This window comes from Corythoichthys intestinalis, chromosome 10 (genome assembly GCF_030265065.1).
Source record: "Corythoichthys intestinalis isolate RoL2023-P3 chromosome 10, ASM3026506v1, whole genome shotgun sequence".
Taxonomy (NCBI): domain Eukaryota; kingdom Metazoa; phylum Chordata; class Actinopteri; order Syngnathiformes; family Syngnathidae; genus Corythoichthys; species Corythoichthys intestinalis.
The window spans coordinates 30,067,864-30,091,615 of record NC_080404.1 but is presented as its reverse complement, the minus strand read 5'-3'; the positions used below and the strand labels follow the sequence as shown (position 1 = coordinate 30,091,615).

The 23,752-nt window shown below is 40.1% G+C and overlaps 2 protein-coding genes across 3 annotated transcripts in view; one reads left to right on the top strand and one right to left on the bottom strand.

Annotated features, from left to right (window-relative positions):
* Positions 1–1,243: 1,243 nt before the first annotated feature.
* grem2a (gremlin 2, DAN family BMP antagonist a) lies at positions 1,244–22,513 on the top strand. The gene is made up of 2 exons (XM_057848660.1): positions 1,244–2,449; positions 19,361–22,513. The coding sequence occupies exon 2, from the start codon at positions 19,362–19,364 to the stop codon at positions 19,929–19,931; it is 570 nt and encodes a 189-aa protein (XP_057704643.1). The 5' UTR covers positions 1,244–2,449; position 19,361; the 3' UTR covers positions 19,932–22,513.
* The window catches only part of fmn2a (formin 2a), a 96,200-nt gene continuing 87,731 nt past the window's right edge, over positions 15,284–23,752 (bottom strand). Inside the window, exons 17-18 of one of the 2 annotated variants that reach the window (XM_057848654.1) lie at positions 21,600–21,681; positions 15,284–21,508 (exon numbers count right to left, since the gene is read on the bottom strand). In XM_057848654.1, the coding sequence (XP_057704637.1) occupies positions 21,482–21,508; positions 21,600–21,681 (109 nt within the window). In that variant the 3' untranslated portion in view covers positions 15,284–21,481. Of the gene's footprint in view, positions 21,509–21,599; positions 21,682–23,752 lie in introns of those variants that run through there. The other variant, XR_009064658.1, reaches the window with a different exon arrangement.

The following is a 23,752-nucleotide window of genomic DNA, read 5'->3' as shown; positions in this document are numbered from 1 at the left end:
GGCCATTTAAGGTCATTTACCTGTTGATTTTCAGTTACTTCCTGTTAATTTGGGGGTATTTTATGGGTCACTTCCTGTTCATTTTGTGTTACAGAACAAGAAGTGACCTGGGAATCACCCAAATGAATAGACAGTGACTCAAACTCAACAGGAAATGAACTGGAAATGCCCTAAAATGAACAGCAAGTGACCTATAAATGCCCTGAAAATCTGACAAAATGACTGTGAATGCTCTAGTTTCAAATGAACGAACGTTCCCAGCAGAGGTTGCGCTAGACTTTTTCGTTGTGTCATTTTGACTGACAGGGTCATAAAAATCCGGTCATAATCTATTTTTACCCATCACTTAAATTTTTAAAATGTTAATAATGACATATTCAATAGTATTTAGTTTTCATTCATCTTTAATTAATATTCTGTCCGAACAAGCTTAACAGAATCCACACCGCGCCATCACACATCAAGCAGCTGTGCGTTATTAGCACCTAGCTTGCCTTGAACACGGCTTTTTAGGAAGGGTAGGATTTGACAAGTCATTAAAAAAATTTTAAAAAATGGTTTGAGGATAAGCCTGAGAATTATCGGTTTTCTCTCTGCTCCATATAAGCAATATTTCTACATTGCTTACACGGCCGAGAGTCGGGGAAAACTGCTCGTATGTGTGTGTGACATGCACGAACAGTGCGTGCATGCTATCGATCCATATACTTTGAATATAAACCTGTACAGGGATTATTTATGCCTGTTATTTGTGTCCTCTTTTTAATAAGGAAAATATATCCCTGGAATGACGGATGACAGCCAGCATGTGTGATTGTATGGTCATTTGTTTTGATGCTTCGGTGTATGCGGGTCGTCTTGCTCAGCGCATGTCGGACTGCGAATTAGTGCGCAGATATGACAAAAAATCGGATTCGTGCATTAAGACCTATAGTATGAACGTAGCCATAGGCTTGTTGCTGTTAAAAAGAGGACACAAACAACAGGCATATATAATCCCCGTTTAGGCTTGTATTCAAAGTATATGGATCGATAGCATGCACGCACTGTTCGTGCATGTCACACACACATACGGGCAGTTTGCCCAGACTCTCGGCCGTGTAAGCAATGTTGAAATATTGCTTATATGGAGCAGAGAGAACACCGATCATTCTCAGGCTTATCCTCAAACCTATTTTTATTTTTTTATGACTGTTGTCAAGTCCGACCCTTCCTAAAGATCACCGCAGTCTAAAACGCCGTGTTCAAGGCAAGCTAGGCGCTAATAACGCACTGCTGCATCGCTACCGTAGCTACCGTACCGTCTCTCGCTTTTGACGTAATTGCTGCATTAAATCCGATTTGCGGGACTGGACAGTACAGACCGCCGCAACAGTCTGGAAAAATGTGGCCCAGATCGGATTTAGACCACATACGAAAGTGACCCAGATCGGATTTGAAATGGTCCCGTTCTATGCGACTTGTCACGTTCAGACCGTCAAGTTAATGCCTCACTCGAGTCGCAAAAACACGAAAAAATCGGATTCGTGCATTAAGACCTGTAGTATGAACGTAGCCTTAGTTCGGACGCTCAGTTGCCTTGACATTTTTCCGAGTAAGGCCAACGACGTCATGCATCAAGAGAGACAATAGCTAATTAATATGCTCACTCGCCACCCTGTGGTCTGGGGTGTTAATTGCAACCTGTCAAAATGACGGATGGACTTCAGTTTTTTCCGTCACCGTTTTAAAAAACCAGTCAACGACGGAAAATATTCGGTTAACGCGACCCCTGGTTCCCAGTCTAAATGATATCTCGATTCTTGCAGGAGCATATCGATAACCTTTTGGGATATAAAGTATCACGATATATAATCATTTCGATATTTTGTCACACTCCTACATTTAATACACTCCATGTTAGAATGAGATGCACCTACCAAATTTTCAAATTCAGATACATGAGGGAAAAAAACTGACAAAGGGATGAAATGCTGTCACTTTTTACCAGAGACAAGTTCCAAGAATCACACACACGCTCCCATAAATAATAGAAGTGAAGGCAGTTTGAATAACACAATCACCAGGACCAATAGGAAAAAAGCCTCCCATTCTTGAGGAGGGAAGGGGCTGGTAGTGAGTCAAACTAAGTCTAAAGACTTTACAGTCAGTGGAACAATCTCACTCCGCTCAAACGCGCACACACTGAGAGCCCAAAGATGCTTTCACTGTAAGACCTGGAGCTGCAGAAACTTCATACTGGAAACATCATCACAACAATATGACCGATAACTCATTGTTTTCAATACATTGATTGTTTGAACAAAAGGAGGGAAAAAAAACGAGCCTCGGGGATACTTATGGACTTTGTTGTCATGGAAACCAGAGCCTGGCAGCGGACGCAAGGACCGCCGAAGGTGGAATGACCTGCCCAGACCGCATCCCCGACAAGTTACTGTCACACTGAGAGGTATTACTTGACAAACGCTTTGGCACCTGATTGCTTCACAACCACACATTAACAGGTCCAAAAAAAAAAAAAAATGGTGAGGAAGGCACCAAATTAGTTAGATCTGTTTGACTGGCAAAACCAACTGAATAGTTGGCAGTTTTAAGTCTATTAAATTCATACTTTGCGTAGCTGACTTTTGTTTTCATGGAGAATAGTTTTTTCTTTTATTTGAGTTGTTGACTGAGAAGGCTAAAAAGTGAAATAATATGCTGTGAAATATAAGTGAATACAAGTGAAAAAATCTTAAGCGAGATACAACAACAACTGAAGGAAAAATAATACATTTGCCTGTTTAATGGAAAACCATGTTTAGGATATCTGTAACAACCTGTTTCAAAATATAACCCACAGAAATTCTGTGTAAGGGTTGCTTTCTAATGAGCAGGATGTGACTTCTCGTTCTGAAGCAGCGTGTAATCGGAGCATCTGTACTTATTGAGTAACTCAATGTGGGCTTATACTGGGGGCCCACCCTGTGAGCAGAGTGCCCAACTCTTCACCTTTAAGATTCTGTAAGGTTTTCTGATTGAAAGCATTGGGCAAAATAACTGATTATAGACGACAGATTGTTGGGAATCGAGATTTCTGTGTTATGACAGTATTGGTCAGTGAGGTTAAAACACGTTACAGGAAAAGCAGGCATTTTCAATCATGCTGCTACATGTGGAACACACACAATCGACAGGTTTACAGTGGTTTCACTTTGCGCACTGCTCCATTCTCCACGTGTGATGAACGCTTAGTGAGTTCTGCCTTCTTATCCGTCTTACCGCTGCGGTGACTGCGCCACCTTGTACAGTCGGCGCCGACGTTAAAAGAGGATTTAACCAGCACACTGACACATTACGCTTACTTTAGCACCACAGAACAAGCTCATTTTCCAAACGCTAAAGACTTTCAAACTGGACTTTGATGGAGGGCCTCTGCCAGGACTGCAAAGGCCTTCTTGTAATTGATTTGTTTTGAATACATTCATGCTTTGAAGCACGAGTGACTCGATTTGAGTTTTTTGAGATACGAGTTATCGTTTGGCTGATTTTCTTGTATTGGCTTGCAAGCACAAACTTATATACAGTAAGCGCTGCATGGTGGCAGCAAAAACAAGTCAAATAATTTCAATTTAAGTAGATATTTTATAAAATCCAGATGCATTCATTGTCATGTGCCAGCATATTCCATCACACAAATGCATCACAAAGCATTATCAACGACAATTTACCAGCATATTCCATCCCACTCATGCATCACAAAGCATACCTCACAAAGACAGTTTGCTCTTTAATGTGTCACAAAGAACAACTTAGAACAGTATATAAGGCATGAACGCATAGCAGTGTCAGGTTGTCAGCAATTCCGCATATGTTTGCATGCCAACTAGCCATTCATGCTTGACCTGATTGTTTTCTTTGTCTGTCAACATCAATAAAATCCTATGTCTGCGATACGCAACTGGTTGGCATTTTACTTATTTAGAAAAGACACTAAAGAAATGTGTTTGATATTTTGGTGAAGCCCGAACTGATTAAATTGACTGATTTGAGATGCGAGTGTTTCAACACAATGTAACTCAAAAGACAAAGTAAGTTGTCCATTTAGGTTAAAAGCAGATATTTTAAGTTTATTCGGGATAATTCAAGCCAAGGATCTTTCAAAGATGAACTTTTCTTACCTTCCTTTATTTTTCCTTCCCTGCACTTTATTATGCTTGGGCCAAATGAATAATTATTTTAAAAGGTTTTCTTCAGTGGAAAACTCAACATACTGATCTTAATTGTAATAGCCCCCTCCGCAAAATACCCTCAGTAAGCCTTTGCCATTTGTGCATAAAGCAGAGATTAATTTGTGAGTTTTGGACATCTTTCAGACTTTCAATAGACAAACTAATGTCAAGCACGTAGAGCAGTTTGGTATCAAAAATTTTAAAGACTTGCATAAGACCTAAAACTGTAAACCCATAACAAAGAGATGCACATAACTCTGCAACAGTAAGATGTTCTTCTGTGTATACTTGCATGTTGTCGGCACCTCTCAACTTTTTTTTTTTAACTCGTCCTGTTCAGCTGCTCGACCCAGAGAATGGAAATCTGAGTGTTCGATTAGTCTGAACAGTTTTAATGTATCAGGTGGGAGTATGAGTACTCCCATTATGATCATTCACCGTGCCTCATTTATTAGGAGAAAGCAGCAGGAACAGGAACGGGTTATGGGGGGATAGAAAAAAAGAGAATATGAGAGACACAAGAAGCACAAACAACAAGAAATACATTGAAAACCTCCACTAACTACATATATGTTGGCGCTATTGTTAGCGAGTTGTATTGAGGGGCCTAATGACCAAGAGAAAGGGGGAGGGGAGGGGAGAGTCACAAAGATAAGTGATTGGGGAGGGGTGAAAGGTACACAAATCAACTCTGTGAGGTGTAGAACCCAGTATTTGTGTTAAGCCCTTGTGAGTGTGGATATGTTGGCATCCTATTCTATGCTGCCTGATCGCTAATCATAACAGAGTTTCTCGACTTGAGTGTGTCGAATTGCACCTAGACATGCGTGAATCCCATCCCATGCAATGCTTTGCTAATGGTTATCGGTCAGCTAGGGCTCTCAACATCAAATTTATCCAAGCAGCGATTTTCATTGTTATATATGGGATTTAAAACTTCCCACAAAGTTTGATGTATTGTCCAAAATGTCTAAATGAATCAAGTAGACATTGAAGAATTAGTTTCATTATTAAAATTACATTAAATAGAATCAAAATCATGGAATATTTACTCTTGTAGCTTTTGGACAAATGCCAATATAAACAATCTTAAAAAGCGTTGTTAAGCGCTGTCACTGAAAGGGCCCGCAGTGATTGAACGCATGAAACCAAGAGGTATCTCTAATTGGCCGTCATTCACTTGTAAAGTGTTCCATTTGGCTGCCAGGGCAAAGGCGTTTTCTTGCACTCTAGTCAGTACTTTACAGGGAAAAGCTCAATATCTGCGAGTCATTATAAAGATGGATTGTGGTGACAAACAGGCTGCCCAAACTGCCTGGAGCAACCTCCTAGCATTTGACACATTGACACAGCAGAGCAGACTCTAGCTCCTCCTCCTATTTCTTGGAAAAAAACAAAAACCTCCATCCATCCATCCATCCATCCATCCATCCATCCTAACTATTAATGGGCCAACAGCCGAGTGAAGTTTGGAGAAATCCACAACTCAACAAACAAACATAATGGCACACTTCCTCCTTGTTAAAGAACATTCATTTAGCCAAGCTTCAACTCTTAATGCATATGTGGCAACATGTGGAAAAAAAAACAAAACCAAACGATCCCATAATTAAATACATTTTGCAGCATGTGTTTGAGATGGTGTGATAATTGAGAGATCAGCTTTTGTTTGTTTTAGGTTTCCTTTGCAGACGGGTCTGGACAAAGCATGTCGTTCATTTCAGAATCTTTTATAATATCTTACCACAGCTTTGAAAGGAGAGCCATTAGAGTACAGCAATGTTATTTAAAGTACCGTCGTGGAAAATAAAATGCAGAAAAGCTTAATGGTTGTTCTCTCTCTGGTATTTGGTTCTGGTATTTGTAATTTCATTAGAGGCCTGAATTTTGGAAGCAAGGTCTGCCACACTTCAGTGAAGCATGTCCCCCCCCCAAGTATTTGTGGTTGCAATGCAGTCGCAGAGATGTTTACGTGGGCGATATTAGTCTTGAGCAGACAGAGAGGTCCGCTTCGCTTGGGTTTTTTCGACCACAGTCTCCTTCCGTCGGCGGGACCCTGGAATGATTAGTGCAAGAGTCAGACGGGGTGACAGATTGGGGAATGTTGTGAGGGGCGGAATTTTGTTTTTAGAAAACCACAGTTATGGGGAGAGACCCCAAACCTCAACATCTCCTTGTCCCCCTTCCTACTGTCTCCTTAGTTTGACCACTAAGCACACTACATCAGCAACTCCCTCCCTTTCCAAAGCCTCAAATTGTCTTACTGCTGGATTGATGAGGAGAGCTTGTCAGGACTGGCACTATCAGGCTCGGTTTTTTAGGTGTGGAGACAGGAAGCTCGGCTGCAGACTAAGGGCCATCTGTCATGTCCTGAACATGCAGTCAATTGGATCATCGCGTTAGCGTCTCTCATGGTTTTGGGGAGTTTGACTCACCAGAATTGAAGTGAGGGAAGTGGGTTCAGTGGTTAGCACGGTTGCATCTCAGAAAGAAGCTTCTCGTTTGGGGTACTTTGCATATTCTGCCTGTAGCTAAAGTCAGTTTGCTCCAGGCCATGTGGTTTCCCTCTAGTAGTCCAAAATTCATGGTTTACCCTAAAGTTTCAGCAAAAGCTGTATAATTGCTAAATGTGGATGATGAGAGACATACAAGCGGAAGAAATTTGTTCTGGTAAGCAGGAATCCAAGATGCAATTTAGACCAATGAGTGTTTTATATGAAGGAAGATGAAAAAAGGGTCAGGACAACAGGATGCTGTGAGTGGAGAAAGCAAGCACCGCCAGCTTTTAGTTGAGCTGTGTTTGAGGATATATGCACACTTGCAAAAAGAAACACTCTCTATTTGTGGATATTAAATAAAAATCTTTCTCAAGGACTTGCACGATGTGAAAGCTAGGGCAAGAGCAGGCAAAATCCTCTTGGATCCCCAGCTTCCTGGCCACTACATTTTCCAGTTTCATCCTTGAGGTATGCGCTATTGAGCTTTGCATATAAAAAACAGGCACTCAGCCTCTTCTCTCTGACAACTAAAGTTTCAAATAATGGACCAGTAATTCCATTAGTACGGTGGCCGGGAGGTGTCAGGCGAAATGCAAAGTCCAAACACTTTGCAAATAGAAAAAAGTACGAACCCCAATTGCAAACGCTTTGCAAAAGAAAAAAGCACGAATACAAACTGCCACAACACGATCCCCAATTCCTAAAGCGCGATTGCAAATTGGTGAAAGCACGAACCCCAATTGCCACAACACGACAGCAAATGGCTCAGAGCACGACAGCAAATAGCTCGCAGCACGAATGCAAAAGGCTCGCAGCACAACAGCAAAATCACGCAACACAACAGCAAAATCCCACAGCACGGCAGCAAGAGGATGATCCAGAAGTAAAAAAAAAAAAAAAAAAAGACGACACTTTGAATATTGCTATAAGTGCTTTGTGACCATCTCTACGGACCTCCGTGAAGTTGCCCCCCCCATCAGACGCAAATTTTTATGAAAACTTATGTCCATCGTTTGTGCTGTAAAATTTTGTTTGTGCTGCTTTTAGAGATATTCACAATTCTTTTATTAATTTCGAGTGGTGACATCACTCGCAGCTGTTCCTTAGCTTAGCTCCCGCGGCTAAGGGGGCGTACTGAATCGATCAATAACAGAGGGGTGTCCCAACAACTAGCACGATCATAATACAAATAAATTCGGGTCCATTTTGAAGTAAATTGAGGGGCTTGAGATATTAATTTCGTTTGATGACGTCACTCTAAGCCCCTTATTTACTCCAAAATGGTCCCGAAGTGTTGCCATTCGTTTAGGCTACCTTCGTGCTAGTTGTTAGTACACCCCTTTGTTATTGAGAGAGTTGGAACGGTCCATTAGCCGCGGGGAGCTAAACGAGCGACGGCCCCATTCGAATATCTCAATAAAAGCAAAATACTGTATCTACAAAACGCAGCTGACCTCAAATTTACCTATAAAAGAACTGTAAATATCTCTAAAACGAAAGCAGCACAAACAAAACTTTTACAGCAAAACCGATTGACATCATTTTTACTTCCGGGTCATCCTCTTGCCGTCGTGCTGCGTGATTTTGTTGTTGTGCTGTGAGCCTTTTGCATTCGTGTTGTGGGAATTGGGGTTCTTGCTTATGCCAATTTGCAATCGCGCTTTAGTAATTGGGGCTCATGCTGTGGCAGTTTGCGTTCGTGCTTTTTTCTTTTGCAAAGCGTTTTCAATTGGGGTTTGTGCTTTTTTCTATTTGCAAAGTGTTTGGACTTTGTATTTCGCCGGACACCTCTCGACCACCGTACATTAGTGCTCTCTGCTATGTTCTGACATTACCATCGTACTCACTGTTGTAGCCTTATTGTCTAATGGCTGTTGATCAATAATCGATACCGCTGTCCCTTTATATTGCGTTGTTTACCATTCCATACTAATCACTACCTGTACTGTTTGTTGAGTAACTACTGTATCAGTTGCAATAATGTGACTAGACCACAGAGCTGCACTTCAGGTCACTAAGGCTAGGTTCATACTTAATGCACAATTCCGATTTTTTGACGTATGTTTTTTTGGCGTGCCCGTTAGGACTGCCTCTGTCCATTGAACTGTTTACGCATGCACACTAATTCACAATCCGAGATCCGCTGTGCAAACTGACTCGCATGTACAGGAGCATCAAAACAAATGCTGCCTCAACATCACTCTCGGGTGATCATATTTTGATTTCCAAAAAGAGGACACAAATAAAAGATAAATAATCCCCCATTTAGTCTTATATTTAAAGCTTATGTATATGGATTGATAGCATGATCTCCACACATACGGACAGTTTGCCCTGACTCTAGGCCGTGTAAGCAATCTCGAATATTGCTCATATGGAGCACTGAAAGAAAACCGAGCATTCTCAGGTTTATCCCCTCCTCTATTTTTTTTTACGACTTGTCAAGCCCGCCTCTTCCCTAAAAGCCGCGTTCAAGCTAGGTTCTAATGCTAATGCACAGCTACATGGCGCCATGGCTCTCTCGCTCTTTGCTGACGTAATTGCTGCATGAATTTCGATTTGGGGGACTTGACAGTACAGACGGCAGCCACATTCTGGAAAAATGTAGCCCAGATTGGATTTTAACCACATACTGAAGTGACCTAGATGGGATTTGAAATGTTTTCTTAGATATACTGTACTCTTGTTTTAGTTGCATGTTTGATGTTTTACTAGATCGAGCGGTTTTTTAATACCTGAGAGAGTCCCTGGGTTACGACGTACCTGATTTACGTGATTTCGATTTTACGATGCCGATGAGTCTCGTCCGCCATTCTGTCTCCAAAACTTTTTTTTTATTTATTTTTTTAAAGTGAACAGTACCCATTTCTTGCATCGTCAGGATCCCCTCCTCCCCCAGCAGCGTCGCCGCTCTCCCGCAATTCCTGATGGCATCAGGTCCCACTTCCTTGTTCTCATGCCGCTGCCTTCCCCCAGCGCGGACGTCTCTTGCAAATCCCGATATGTTTTTTTGAGTTCAAACGACAAACTCACGTTAAGAGAGGGGACGTTGGCGACCTGAGTGGCCATATCCCCCTTCTCTCGCCTTCCTAGACTTTCCACAGCACCTTTTTTTCTCAGCAAGGCAAGTCACTTACGATTACAGCCCGAAAAGACTTTGAATATAATGTCATTTAAGAGAATGTACCTCACAGAATCTTATTTTTTACCTATCTTATTAATGTGACATACATGTTTTTGGACAGTTATTTTGAGGTTCAGGGGGTATCTCGGTGTACTTAAAGGGTTAATCCTGATTTACGCGGAAATTCGGGCTACGTCGCTAATCTAGCCTAGGAACGGAATTTGTTTGTAACCCGGGGACTACCTGTACTTCACCATTAAAGATGATTCAAGATTCGTATCTTAGGCACTTTATATGGTGTGACATTAATCTCATTTTTGAAAACAAACGGTGTACAAATGATTAGGTCGTGGCTAAAAAACAGAGCAAAAATCTGCTGTAACTTTCATTAACAACACAAACTTAGCTTTTGCATCAAAATACCCCCCCAAAAAGGCACAGATAGGCCCTTTTCCACCTGGTTGGTGTTCGTTCCGGGCTTTTGCTTAGGTTAGCCCTGGTTCTTTGTTTTCACAAAGCACAGTCTCCAGGGGCTGAAAACAGGTGCTTAGCAGACAGCAGCTCCTTGCTGGCCAAATGAGGGCAAGCAAACCATTAACAACATCAGGGAAAGGAAGGCAGTGTTTTTGTGACAACGTTATTGTGCTTGTACCACGTAGCCTCAACACTGGCCTGTGCATAGCTGCCGGTTGTCCCTGCCTGGGCAAGCCCTTGTCGGCTTCGGCCGGACTTTCCCTGGTCGATGCCCACTCACATTTGCAGGTCGCTGGCTCCTGACTGGTTCTTAGCACAAGAAGCGGCGCAGCGATGTGCATGTGTCGCTGGCCATGCAAATATACTCGGCATCACATTAAACATGTTGTGCTTGGTGTCGAGCTGGCGACAGTGGGTTATTTTCAAAGCTTTTGATACACCTAACCATTCACTGAGAAAGTGTCTCAAAACCTTTGAATGCAGATGTATATTCTCACATTTGCCCGCAGCGACTCGTTTTTACCCGCAAAAAAGGAGTCCCCCGTGCCGAGCATTCGGTGTGACGCTTGAGCAGAGGGCTTTTGCTCTTTCATTTCTACTCATTTGTGTTATTCCGTCCTTCATTTACATTTATACAGGGACTGGGTTCGGTAACAACACTTTTTATTGCAGCACATTATTATTCTGCATTATTCAGGCAGCACAAATGCAGTGCATAATATAATTGTGTAAACCTTCTTTGAAAAGTATGACTTTAATAATCTCTATTAATACTTTACATATCTCCATGTAGTGGCATTTCTGACTGCATGAAGTGTTGTCAGGTTTCCTCTTTAGTCAACACCCTTTATAGTCAGGTGTCTGCTTGGCACCTGAGTAGTGTGTATTTATAGTCATCTGTGTTTTAAATCCTGTTATGGAGAATTTTGTCTACTTTTGCCTTAATAGGTTGATGGGACTGTATTCATTTTTACTTTATAATCTTTACAGATTTTTTAAAATAATTTTTTTCAATGTGCAAATTAATCCTGCTGTAAAACAATGCCCCGCCTTTGCAGGATTATTTTGCAGTGTACCTCGCCATCAAAATGTTTCTCAAATATCAGTTGGGATGTACTCAATTATGATGTTTACTGATGTGTAATATACGAGGGCGTAGGTTTGGTCTCAACATTGGTAGGGACAATATAAGAGCATAACCTGCATGTACACTTTTTGCTGGGGAAAGGACATTTAAAAGACCAAACAGATTGGGTGAACGAGGGTCAGGGCTACATTTCTCACCAATATGAACCTTATCAATAGATAGGCTAAATGATCATTGCAAAATAAATCTGTATTGACTTATACTAACTTTCATGTGTATTGGTTCAGGTGATTAACCGTTCGATTCAAACAGTTGTTTTCAAAAATTAATAGAGAAACATTTTGAAACAAATATCTGGATTTTATTAGCAAGTTTAAATTATATTAACATACACAAGAAATACAAACACGTTAATCAGCAATTAACTATCTATAAGAGTAATCCTTCGTTCACTACATTTCTTACAGTTTAATTAACGTTAACAGTTGAAAAATTAAAGGAGGATATATCTCTCATCGCAGCTTCCTCCTCGAGTTCAAGAAATTCACACAGATCAATGTTATGCTAACTCTGATGTAGGTCGGACTTTCAGTAGCATAATTAGAGGTGTGTTCCCAACCTCCACAGCATTGACATCTTTTGACATTATTTACAGTGGCTGCTGTTGCTGGTGGAAAAAAAACTAATATCCCTCGTCTTCGAAGGGGGCAGAGGAGGCAGCATGTTGTTGACATGTATTTCTGTCGGGGCTGTGAGAGTGTGAGTGTCGGGGGTCGGTCAAGTCATCAGCCAATCAAACGTGCGTTTGAGGGGAAAAAATGAACTGGCACATTCAGCAATTACAGGGGAAAATGTAAGTAATGAAAGTAGGCTACCGTAATTAACTTCAATAATGGTCGGGTTGATTCTATCCTTACAACATATGGGAAGACCATCTAAATGACCTATATAACTGAAGCAATTATATAATGCAAATAAGGTTGCTTAAAAGTTGGTGGGGACAATTTCAGCATCCTGAAAAGTTGGTAGTGTTATGTCCCTACCATCCCTATGAAAACCTACGCCCTTGGTAATATATGTATATATTTTTATCGAAAAACACTTGTAGATCACAATAAAAGCAATAAAATATAAAAGCAATATAGTCTATACAGCTGTAAACAGAGGAATAATCGACTCTTTAGATTATGACCACTGTATTACTCCAGCATCTACCTCAGATGTGGTTAACATGTACGCACACACAAAAAAAAAAAAAAAAAAAAAAAAAGAACTACACTGCTGGCCAAAAGTAGTGGCACCCCTGCAATTCTGTCAGATAGTGCTCAATTTCTCCCAGAAAAGGATTGCAATTACAAATGCTTTGGTAGTAATATTTTCATTTATTTTATTTGCAATGACAAAACACAAAAGAGAGCGGTAAAACAAAATCATTTTACACCCCCCCCCCCATTAAAAAAAAAAAAAAAAAAATCAAATGATGCTTTTCTGACTTGTGTAATCAACAGCACCTGTTACTTACCTGTGGCACGTAACAGGTGGTGGCAATAACTAAATCATGCTTGCTGCCAGTTAAAATGGATTAAAGTTGACTCAACCTTTGTCCTGTGTCCTTGTATGTACCACATTGAGAAAAAAACTGTCTGAGGAAGCAAAATTGTAAGGAAGCATGGGCAATCTAAAGGCTACAAATCCATTTCAAAAGACCTGAATGTTTCTGTGTCTACTGTACGCAGTGTCATCAATAAGTGTAAGGACCATGGCACTGTGGCTAACCATCCTAGATGTGGACGGAAAAGAAACATTGCCGAGAGGTTTCAACGAGAGTGAGAGGATGGTGGATAAAGAACCTCGACTAACATCCAAACAAGTTCAAGCTTTCCTGCAGTCCGAGGGTATAACAGCGTCAACCCATACTATCCGTCGGTGTCTGAATGAAAAGGGACTCTATGGTCGGATACTCAGGAAGACCACACTTCTGACCCAGAGACATAAAAAAAGCCAGGCTGGAGTTTGCCAAAACTTACCTGAGAAAGCCAAAAACGTTTTGGAAGAATGTTCTCTGGTCAGATTAGACAAAAGTAGAGCTTTTTGGGAAAAGGCTTACAGGGGAAAAAAAAAGAGGCCTTCAAAGAAAACAACACTGTCCCCACAGTCAAAGATGGCCGAGGTTCCCTGATGTTTTGGGGTTGCCTTGCTGCCTCTGGCACTGGACTGCATGGACGTGTGCACGGCATTATGAATTATGCAATTATGAAATCTTCCAGCATAATGTAGGGCCCAGTGTGAGAAAGCTGGGTCTCCCTAAGAGGTCATGGGTCTTCCAGCAGGACGATGACCCAAAACACACTTCAAAAAGCACTAGAAAATGGTTTGAGAGAAAGCACTGGAGACTTCTAAAGTGGCCAGCAATGAGTCCAGACCTGAATCCTATAGAACCGGGGTCCTAAAAAAAAAAAGCTTTTTTAACATATATTATTTGTATGAGTCGCTATGCGCTACTATTCTATCGCTAAATTCTGTTTCATTTTTAGTTAAATATCTTCCATGTTCCCACTTCTGTTGTCATCTTTATGACAACGATGCGCTGATTGGCTGAGAGAGTGTGTATGGATGTGCCGATTGGCTGAGAGAGCCTGCATGCTGCTAAAGTGGACCGACCGCAGCAGTGTGAAACACGAGTCGCACCCGGCACTTTGCAATGTTTTTTTTATACGCCACTAGTAGAAGACCGAATCTAACAAAATGTCATGCTCAAAGATGACCAAGAGAAGAAAAGATGACCAAGAAAAGAAAAGTGGACAACGAAACTTGCCATTTCAATGAGGAATAGACTGAAAAATACGTGTCTATTTTACCAACTGCAAGTATCAAACCGATGTAGGCTACTTAATATGCTTCAAGACAGTTGCTCTGATAAAAAGTGGAAATGTAAAACGCCATTATGTTACAGAGGACAGATCTTTTGAAGAGAAGTTTCCTCCCAAATCAGAATTGAGAAGGAAAGAAATGAACAGGTTGAAGTAGTCATATCAAGAGTCAAGCAAGGTTTTTGTTATATCTATGACACAACAAATTGCAACGGAGTCCTCACTCTGTGTCGTGGGTGTTGGCCAAATATTAGAAGCTGTTCTCTGATGGAGAAATAATAAAAGTGTATGACTGAAATTATGGCACCAATGTTCGAAGGAAACGAAGAGGAGGAAATGACAACAAAATTCAAACAAATCTCTCAGGTCCATTGAGCAGTTTTACAGTTAAAGTTACTATCAATAATTATTATGTTTGCACCTTATGGACAGATCTTTTCAATTTTTAGTGTACATGTGTAAACAATGTACTTGCATGTTTTTTTTTTTTTTTTTTGTATTTTCATTTTAAGTCAATAAAATGTTTTGTTAATTTATTTTAATCTATCAGAATGTGCATGGAATTTTTGTTTGGTCAAAAGAAAACCACCTTTAACATCTTCAACCTGCCTTGTACTTGACCGACATTAATAAATGGACCAATGCTTGTATGAAAAACACAGTCGTGGACCTTCAAAATTTGTATTTGAGGACCCCTGCCAACACCTGTGGAGAGGTATGAAAATGGCAATTTGGAGAAGGCACCCTTCAAATCTCTGAGACCTGGAGAAGTTGGCCAAAGAAGAATACCGGAAGCACTTGTTTGCAGTTATTTTGTCTAAAGGTAGTGCTACCAAGTATTAGGCCGAGGGTGCCATTACTTTTGTCCGGTGCATTTTTTTTAGTTTTGTGTAAAATGATAATTTTTTTTTTTTTTCCCCATTCTCTCTTGTGTTTTTTCATTGCAAGCAAAATAAATGAAGACATTACAACCAAAGCATTTGTTATTGCAATCATTTTCTGGAAAAAACTGAGCATTGTCTGACAGAATTGCAGGGGTGCCAATACCTTTGGCCAGCAGTGTATAACACACCTTTCAAACCTCAAAAATGTGGGAAGGAAGGACTCATTGTAAGAAGATCCTTGTTAGAATTCATCTATGGTCCAAACAGGATGGAAGAATGACTGCTGATAGTCAAGCAAGATGTGCTGAGAAGTGATCGCTCATTGCACAACACTGCTGCTATGACATCAGGATCGTGAGCAGCACAAAAGGAGTCAAAACCCCAGAGCGGATTACCATCAAGTAATTTGTTACAGGGCAGGGTGAGTCGCAGGTCGCAGAGAGGAAGACGTAGACATTTGCTGAGCAAAAGAGCACTGTGAATAGCAGTGCATGATGGCCTTGAGGCATTTTGGTTCTCTGTCAGTTCTTTTCTGGAACATCTGCTCAAAAGATGCTTGAGTGATGGTCAAAAATGTGCTGGCGCCAAACACTGACAGCATGCACGCTGGCAGACTCGAGATCAATTCTCCTTTTATGACGTGAGGACGATACAGAAGACAATTGGAAAGACTGCAGGTCTTTCCCAGTTCAGCTTGAAAACAATAGTTTATCAGCAAAGGCACTAAATCAAGGACTGGGCACTTAGGTGTTCTAGAACTCCTCACTAAATGGCATGCAGATGGGGCCTGTCCAAACCCGGTTTACATATATACAGCATAGTTCATAGCTAAAGTAAGCAAAGGCCTAATTATTTCAACAGGCAACAGGACCAATAAAATCAAGTTCCATTTCTCGTTATGTGCGTGTGAGCCTCTCCTTTGATTTGTAGGTGATGTTTATTTTGGGGGAGCATTGCATAACAGAAAAAAAAAACTAAATACAGCAAACTTCATGATTCGTGGGAGATCATAATTAAGCCCAGCCTAGAAAAGCGAAGAATTGACACAAATACTGCCAAAATAATCAATTTTATATACTGTATATTACAAACTGTAATCCCAAAACACTATTAATATCAATTTAGAGTCATTTTACAATAACACCAACAAATGAGGGCAGAGAATCTACTAATTTCTCTGACATTTAGAGTCAATCTTACTATACTGATTGACACTTCCTTGATACCAGTTAATCTACTAATTTTTGTCTCTAAAAATAACAATTTGAAGTACATTCTAAAAATATGATGCATGCAGGGTATGGACCAAGGAATAATAGATATCTTGTACGTGTGTACAAACTTTGGAAAGAATAGTTGGACGTGTGTGGAGATTATGTTTACTCGGTGTGTCAAGACTTGTGTCACAAAGGACAGAAAGCTTCAAACCTAAACCATGAAATAGTACTACAGGATGGATTCCATATGGATCTTGTGCAGATCACCACTGGTATCTTGACTTTGCCAATGTTTTTCCAAAGGGCCAATTTACCCAAACCCTTAAATAAGATGATGTACAACCACTTTTTTTTTTTTTTTTTTAATTATTATTATACCATGACCCTTTTCTTTACCCGCTTAAACATTTTATGAGCTTTTTTATATTAATAATACTGGTGCAAAAATAAAAATACCCCCACCCGGCACACCTTTGACTGATGACTGAAACACCTGAAGATTTTAAGGTAAACTACTGAGCATGTCCCCAGAAATTCTCAATAAAATAACCATTTTGAATAAAATTTGTTAAAGGAAAACATTCTTCTTCCTTAATTCATAATAATCAATAACAATTAGCTGTTGCGAATTGGTCAGCACCTTTGGATTCTCTACATTTAACTACTTAGCCAGGGTGCAATCCATCCTGACTTTCGCCATGTACAAGATACAAGGCAAATCGGTCTGTTTTCAGTGGTTTCAATTTACCTTGAACACCAATCCAATCCAAAATAATTGGTAGTCCAGTAAAGATTCTTTAAGGAAATCATAAATGAAGTATAGGTGCTCCAGCATCCAATGTTCTTAATTGATATGTGTTGTCTGACCCGCACTGAAGGCAAAACTCATACTACTCATACTCAGTGTTGGGAATAACGCCGTTATAAATAACGTAACGGCGTTATTTTTTCCATTAACGGGGAAATCTAATTATTTTGTCCGCCGTTACAACACCGTTACCATTACTGACGGTCAAAAGCGGTGCGTTACTTACTTTGAATAAATTGAAACTACCAGCCGTAGCGAGTCTACTCTGCTTTGTTTATTTGTCATCCGAGACTTGGGGTGCGTTTAGGTTCAAGGCAATGAAAATAGTAAACACACATAGCCTACCTTTGCAAGAACGATGGAGTTGCTGTTTAATACGGTCATAATGTGCAGGTCCTGCACCCATCTGCAGCAGAACTGTTCGTGGCTTTATAGCGATTTGTAATTTCGGAATCGCTGATGAGTTTAGTAACATACAACAAACAATAAATACAGCAGAATGTCCATTTCGCGTAATTGTGGAAGCCCGCATTGTTCACATCCTTAAGGTTGATCACATATCTGTTCTTCGTGTCCCGCGAGCCAGACCTTCTTCCAATATGGCTGTGTTGTTGTCAAATCTCACGAGATTCCCCATTTTGTGACGTAATCGCTCGAGCCTAATAGCGCACGTCAGGGGCGCACGTACTTCAGAGCCGGTTGTTTATATGTAAATTTTCTCACCCTATGTTTGTTTAGATATGTGTATTTGTTGTTAATAAGGTTTTTTTTTTGTTTTTCGTTTTTTTTAAACAAACTTCAGAGCCAGTGTTTTCACACACAAACCGGAACAGCGGCTGCGGCAAACACACACACACAAAACAGATGCAGAGGGATATGATGGCAGAGCATTCAGAGGAAATTTTGTCCTTTACGAGGTGGAGATGTAAACACTATTTCAAGTTGGTCGAAATTAAAGGAAAGAACATACATGTAAAGTGTAATTTATGTCCCGGGGGCAAAGCTTTTGTCGACCTCTGTGGTAAGGAATTCAAATCTGTATATTTTTGTTGCACTCCAAGTGTAGGATAAATCTGTTGCTGTTGAGGTGCAATAAATATTACAAGGTTCTATAACACAACTACCTGTCTGTTCTTCTCTATTTAATTGACTCGAATACTGCTCAGAAAATTTCAAATTCTTTGACAGACAACTTTTTAAAGTAACGGAAATAGTTACTTTCCCTGGTAACTAGTTACTTTTACTGTAGAGTAATTCAGTTACTAACTCAGTTACTTTTTGGAAGAAGTAGTGAGTAACTATAACTAATTACTTTTTTAAAGTAACATGCCCAACACTGCTCATACTTGGCAGTTAGGCTCTAAAATGCCGAATATCTTATTACGCCTGTAGTGAAGGCTGTTTGACAAAACTTTTGTATGTTGATATAGTGCATCTACAATTATGTTTATGCACTGTATTTCAGAATGCATTGCTTGAAAAATGATGAAAATTCTTGTTTTTTTTTTTGAACGGGATGCAGTAGGAATGTTTAACTTCTCCCAATTCCTAGTACTATCCACACTCTTTCAGTAAGCAAGTTCATAAAACTTTCAAAAACCAGCTGGTTCGCCAAGTACCTCAATAATGGCCAATATGAAAACACTAGTGTAGGGGTTGAAATAAATCAAATCTAAGTGGATAAAAACCACTGAAATGTACTCAAATGTGCCGAGTTGACCCGGGTTAAAAAAAAAAAAAAAAAGCCACTGTAAAATTATGCAGTCTGGAGGTTTAATTTGGCAATTCTTTTGTGTACCAGCAAAGAAACCCCACATACAGTCCTGTACCACCAGTGGTACTCACTACTAGTATATGCGATATTCTATTCATACACTTGGGGTTTTTCTATTCCGCATGATTGGGGGAAAAATTGAGAAAACAATAAAAGGCTTCCCCCAAATCATTAAGCAAAGAACAAAAACATGCAAACAAGTGAGCAAATTTGTAACTGCTGAACTGCCACAGGGGTTACCTGTTACACTAATGACTTGGAATGCAAAAAAGATAATTTTGCCAAGGCCAGAATATAAATGTGGTTAAGATGAACATGAGGTACAGCTTTATTTGAATTACCCAGTGTTCATGCGATAACAGATGTTTTACATTTTGTTGTTAACGCGCATCATTTGTCTCTGTCCAATCTAGAATGCTGTGGAGAATAACCATCGCAGCCGTATTGGCTGGAGTGCTCTGCATCACGGCTGAAACCAAAAAGTCGCGCCCGCAGAGTTATATCCCGTCGCCGTACAAGAACAAAGGAAACCTGTCCTCCGAACGCCACCAGCGGCTACTGCATCAGAAGCCCGAGGTGCTTTCCTCTAGCCGCGAGGCCTTGGTGGTGACCGAGCGCCGCTACCTTCGCAGGGACTGGTGCAAGACCCAACCCTTGCGCCAGACCATCAGCGAGGAGGGTTGCCTGAGTCGCACCGTGGTCAACCGCTTTTGCTACGGCCAGTGCAACTCATTCTACATCCCAAGACATATGGGGCCCAGCGGCTCAGGACACAGCCAGAATCGAGGGCAAGGTAGAAAAGGCCACAATAAGGCCCAGGAGCCGTTTCAGTCTTGTTCCTTCTGCAGGCCGCACCGCGTCACGCAGCTGACGGTGCAGCTGGATTGCCCTGACCTGCAGCCCCCTTTCAGGCACCGAAAAGTGCAAAGGGTCAAGCAGTGTCGCTGCATGTCTGTGGACGTGAGTAGCCGTGGAAAGCTGTGAAGACCATAGAGAAACAGACAAATGATGCCAAAAATGTCCCGTCTCCGTGCTTGGAATGGAATGAAACACAGAACGAGAAGGCACTGATTAAATACAAAGCAAACTAAAGCACATGTTAAGAGACTGGTACATGTCAGTCTGGACTAGATATTTTACTTTGTTAACAGAGACAGGAGTCCAAAGTCAAAAAGATATCCCTCAACCCAAACTGTGAAAAGGTGTTTACCTGTAGGAGATGTTCGGTAGTACTACTTTTTCTTTTAATTCTCTGCCTCATTTTGAATCTATATAGTGTCCTAAATGCTGCAGAATCAATAATCAAAAGGCAACACAACATGGAATTTTACCTTTTTGGACACACAAGTAGAGTACAATACAAACATAGTAACAACACATTATTGCTCAAAATGTTTTAACAAGAATTTAGTAGGAAATCGTACACATTTTTTTGTATTTTGCTACAAATATGGTGGGAATGCATATTTGGAAAATTTTGTACTGCTCTGAATCAACATGGTTGAAAATATTTGTTTTCCCATGGAAACCCCAAATAGATGTTATCTACAGGCAAAAGTGCATTCATTTTTTTTTTCGTACAAAATGCTATTAATTTCATGTGAGAACAGGCTGTACTGCTGCATGTGTAAGTAAAGTGCAATGCAATATATATGTTAAACAATATATACATGCTACGTATGTGTGCATATGTGAAAAAAGTATATTAAATCTATTTCATAAAATTGTTTACTTTTTTTTGCCATGACTGACAAACCGGAACAATAAAAAAAAGACCCAAAAGCACGAATTAAAGTTAATTATTTTATTATAAATATTTTTCACGGTGAAAAGGTATTTCATCAAAAATCCCCGATCCTCTCGCTCAGTTAGCACATGGGTGTATTATATGAATATAAAAAACTGCAAAGTAATGTCAGCATAAAGTGAGATATGATAGGGTGATGACTTCATTTTTGGGTTAAGTGATTCCAGCAAAAGGGGGGCTATTTGAGGCTACCAGGATGTGACAAAATAAAAGTATTCTCCGCCACTTATCCTTTAAATATAATTTTTGACCTACAAATGTTGTCACTAAAATCCATGTTGTAGAGCACTCATTTGTCAACCTTTGTGTGTAATAAGGCACTGTGTCTGGATGTGTTATACGTCATGTATATACATAAATAAGACTAAACCTGTGTTTGCCCATTAAGTACATTAGGGGAAGCTGTAAAAGAGAAAAATCCTCTCCCTATTGCTTATAAAATACAATGCACGGATACAGTGTTGCTACAAATTTGCAGTAAGCAGTCTGGCATCTTCGCCTGAATCTCCATGGCTTGAGTTTGTCTTTTGCAAGCTATGATTTAATATCTGCTGCCAGAATGTGGCTGAATGTTCCTCTTGATATGCTTAAAATGGGCCAATGCATGACAAGACAGTATTATTATTATTATTTTTTTTTAAAAAGAACATGCTAGATTAAAATTGTCTTGATGCGTCAAGTCTGATTGTACTTGCGCAGTTAGCCTCGGTGATTAGCGTTCTCTGCTTTACATCTTCTGGCCCAGCTTTGCTTTCTGCGGAACAGAAACAAGATTTTTATTTCCCCCGAATGAATTTTCACAAGACAATCAGAAAAACATCAGACAATGAAAATGAACAACGTACGATTCCAGTTGCATGTTTGGGTTTGACGTTGTAGGATGCTTTCTCCTTGGCTTGTCTGAAACACTCCTCTGCCACTTTCAGCCTAAAATGAATGAAAAAAAAATGAATGAATTATACAAAATATAGACAGGCAACTCATGAACATTATTTTTCGAACACTTTGGAATACAGGTAGTTACACAACACAGGGTAGGGTTCAGTTTTGCACTATTTTGCCACAATTACAAGAAAAAACATTATGGGGGAGGGGTGAGGAGTTTTTCATCTTCATCATCTTATTAGAATAAAGTAATGATAGTCAAGAGAGGCATCAAATTGAACACATCCAGAAGGAGAGAAAGTAATGGTGACCCAAAACAAAAAGGGAATTTTTGAAGTGCGCATTAGGGAAAAAAGACAACGGCAAGCACTGCAAGACAGCAACCTTGAGCAAGTAAACACCCTGCCAATTTAGTAACCATGGTGAATTCAGGATCAAATTCACAGTATCCTAGATGAGATGTTTCAGTGGTCAGTAAGGAATCTTAGCAGCAGATATCACAAATGCTTTTGTACAGGGGGACGCCAGCTAAAGGCGTACTTTAAAAAAAAAAAAAAAAAAAAAAAAAAAAAAAAACACTAGGGAAGGTTTCAGTTTTGGCCAATTTTAGCGACACCTGTGCACAAAAGCGGAAGTGTTTTGCCTTAAGGAAGACTGCGTTTCCCATGAGTACCAGCGCACAGTGTCTTAAAATGTGTTGCCTGCAGGTGGATTGAATGACATTTCTGTTTCCAGCAGCTGTGTGAAGGATGAATAGTAATAAGGTCATGAATCCAGTTGTGGATAAACAATAGCATATGACGGTTAGCAACTGTGTGGCTTAGTGTGAATAACCCCCCACCACCACCACCACCAACTCCACCACTACTACTCGAACTCGTCGGGGGGGGGGGGGGGGGGGGGGGTGACTGCAGCGGGTGAAAGGGTCAATGTTTATTCTAGATTGTCCTTTTATCCTGGTAGCTTCCCTTTTTTTCTCCTCAAACAAACCTTTGTCTTTTGTTGCTCTGCCATCTTTGCAGAATTCACGCGAAAGCGTTCGCATCGACTTGCGTTTTTATAATGAATGGGGAAAGAGGGAAGTGACACATGCCGTAAAGCAGTCAGCACATTTGGTTTTTGTGTGGCAGCGTTCCTGCTACCCTCTTCAAAGTTAATTAGTGCCGGTGAAAGCGATACAGACCCCCTCAATACATAAGTGAGGTGTCATTCAACTCGCTGTCAGACGACATATCACAAATGTTATAATATTTTATAAAGGTTGAAATGTTACCTAGTGCTGCTTTAATGTTTCAATTAAAAATAAAATTTCTTCCATCACTCTTGGTTTCATTGGGTTGTTAAAGTTTCCATTTTTTGTGTCACCCTGTATATACCGGTACACTCAAACCCATACCCTCCGCCCCACACACACATATGGCGGAAAACACTAAGGTGACTTGAAGTTCCACTCTGAGACCCCCAATTTGGTCAACTTTCAAAATTATCCGATATGCATGTATGATACATCATTGGAAAGCTTAAAATCTCAATTTTCTGGGGGAAGAAAAATTTTGAACAGGGGGACATTTTTGAAAAGAAAAAAAAAAAGTTTTTTTAAACAGAAAAACCCTATTTGGAGGTGAGAACACGCGAGAGCAGAATTACAGACACCATGACTTTAGCGAGATATTATCGGGTACTTAAGCGGTAGTTATGATAGTTATTGATGTAGATATCTGTGACTTTTCTACAGACACCATTTTTTCATTGTGATGTCATTTGTTTAAAAGTTTCAAATATGCAAGTGAATAATTTTTTAAAGTCGTTTTTTTTTTTAAACAAAATATTAGACATTAATTAACGATTCTAAGCTAAAAATGACAGACATTTTAAATAATAAATATATTTAATTACCTTTGTTTTATGGCTGGGTTGAAACAAAAGCGTTTGCGCGAAGTCTGTAAACTAGGGTTTCCAGGGTAAAACGGACAGATTCAAAATAGTTTGGGGGCTTCATGCACCATGAATCTGCTATGGCAGCATATAGACATATTGTTCTATCAAACACAACAGTTGTTTTGGCATATCTACCTCATAACTATCGCTTAATTATTATTTTTTTGTTACCGTC

Bases quoted from the DNA above. Each gene is read 5' to 3' on its own strand.
- grem2a (XM_057848660.1), top strand. From the start codon at position 19,362: ATGCTGTGGAGAATAACCATCGCAGCCGTATTGGCTGGAGTGCTCTGC.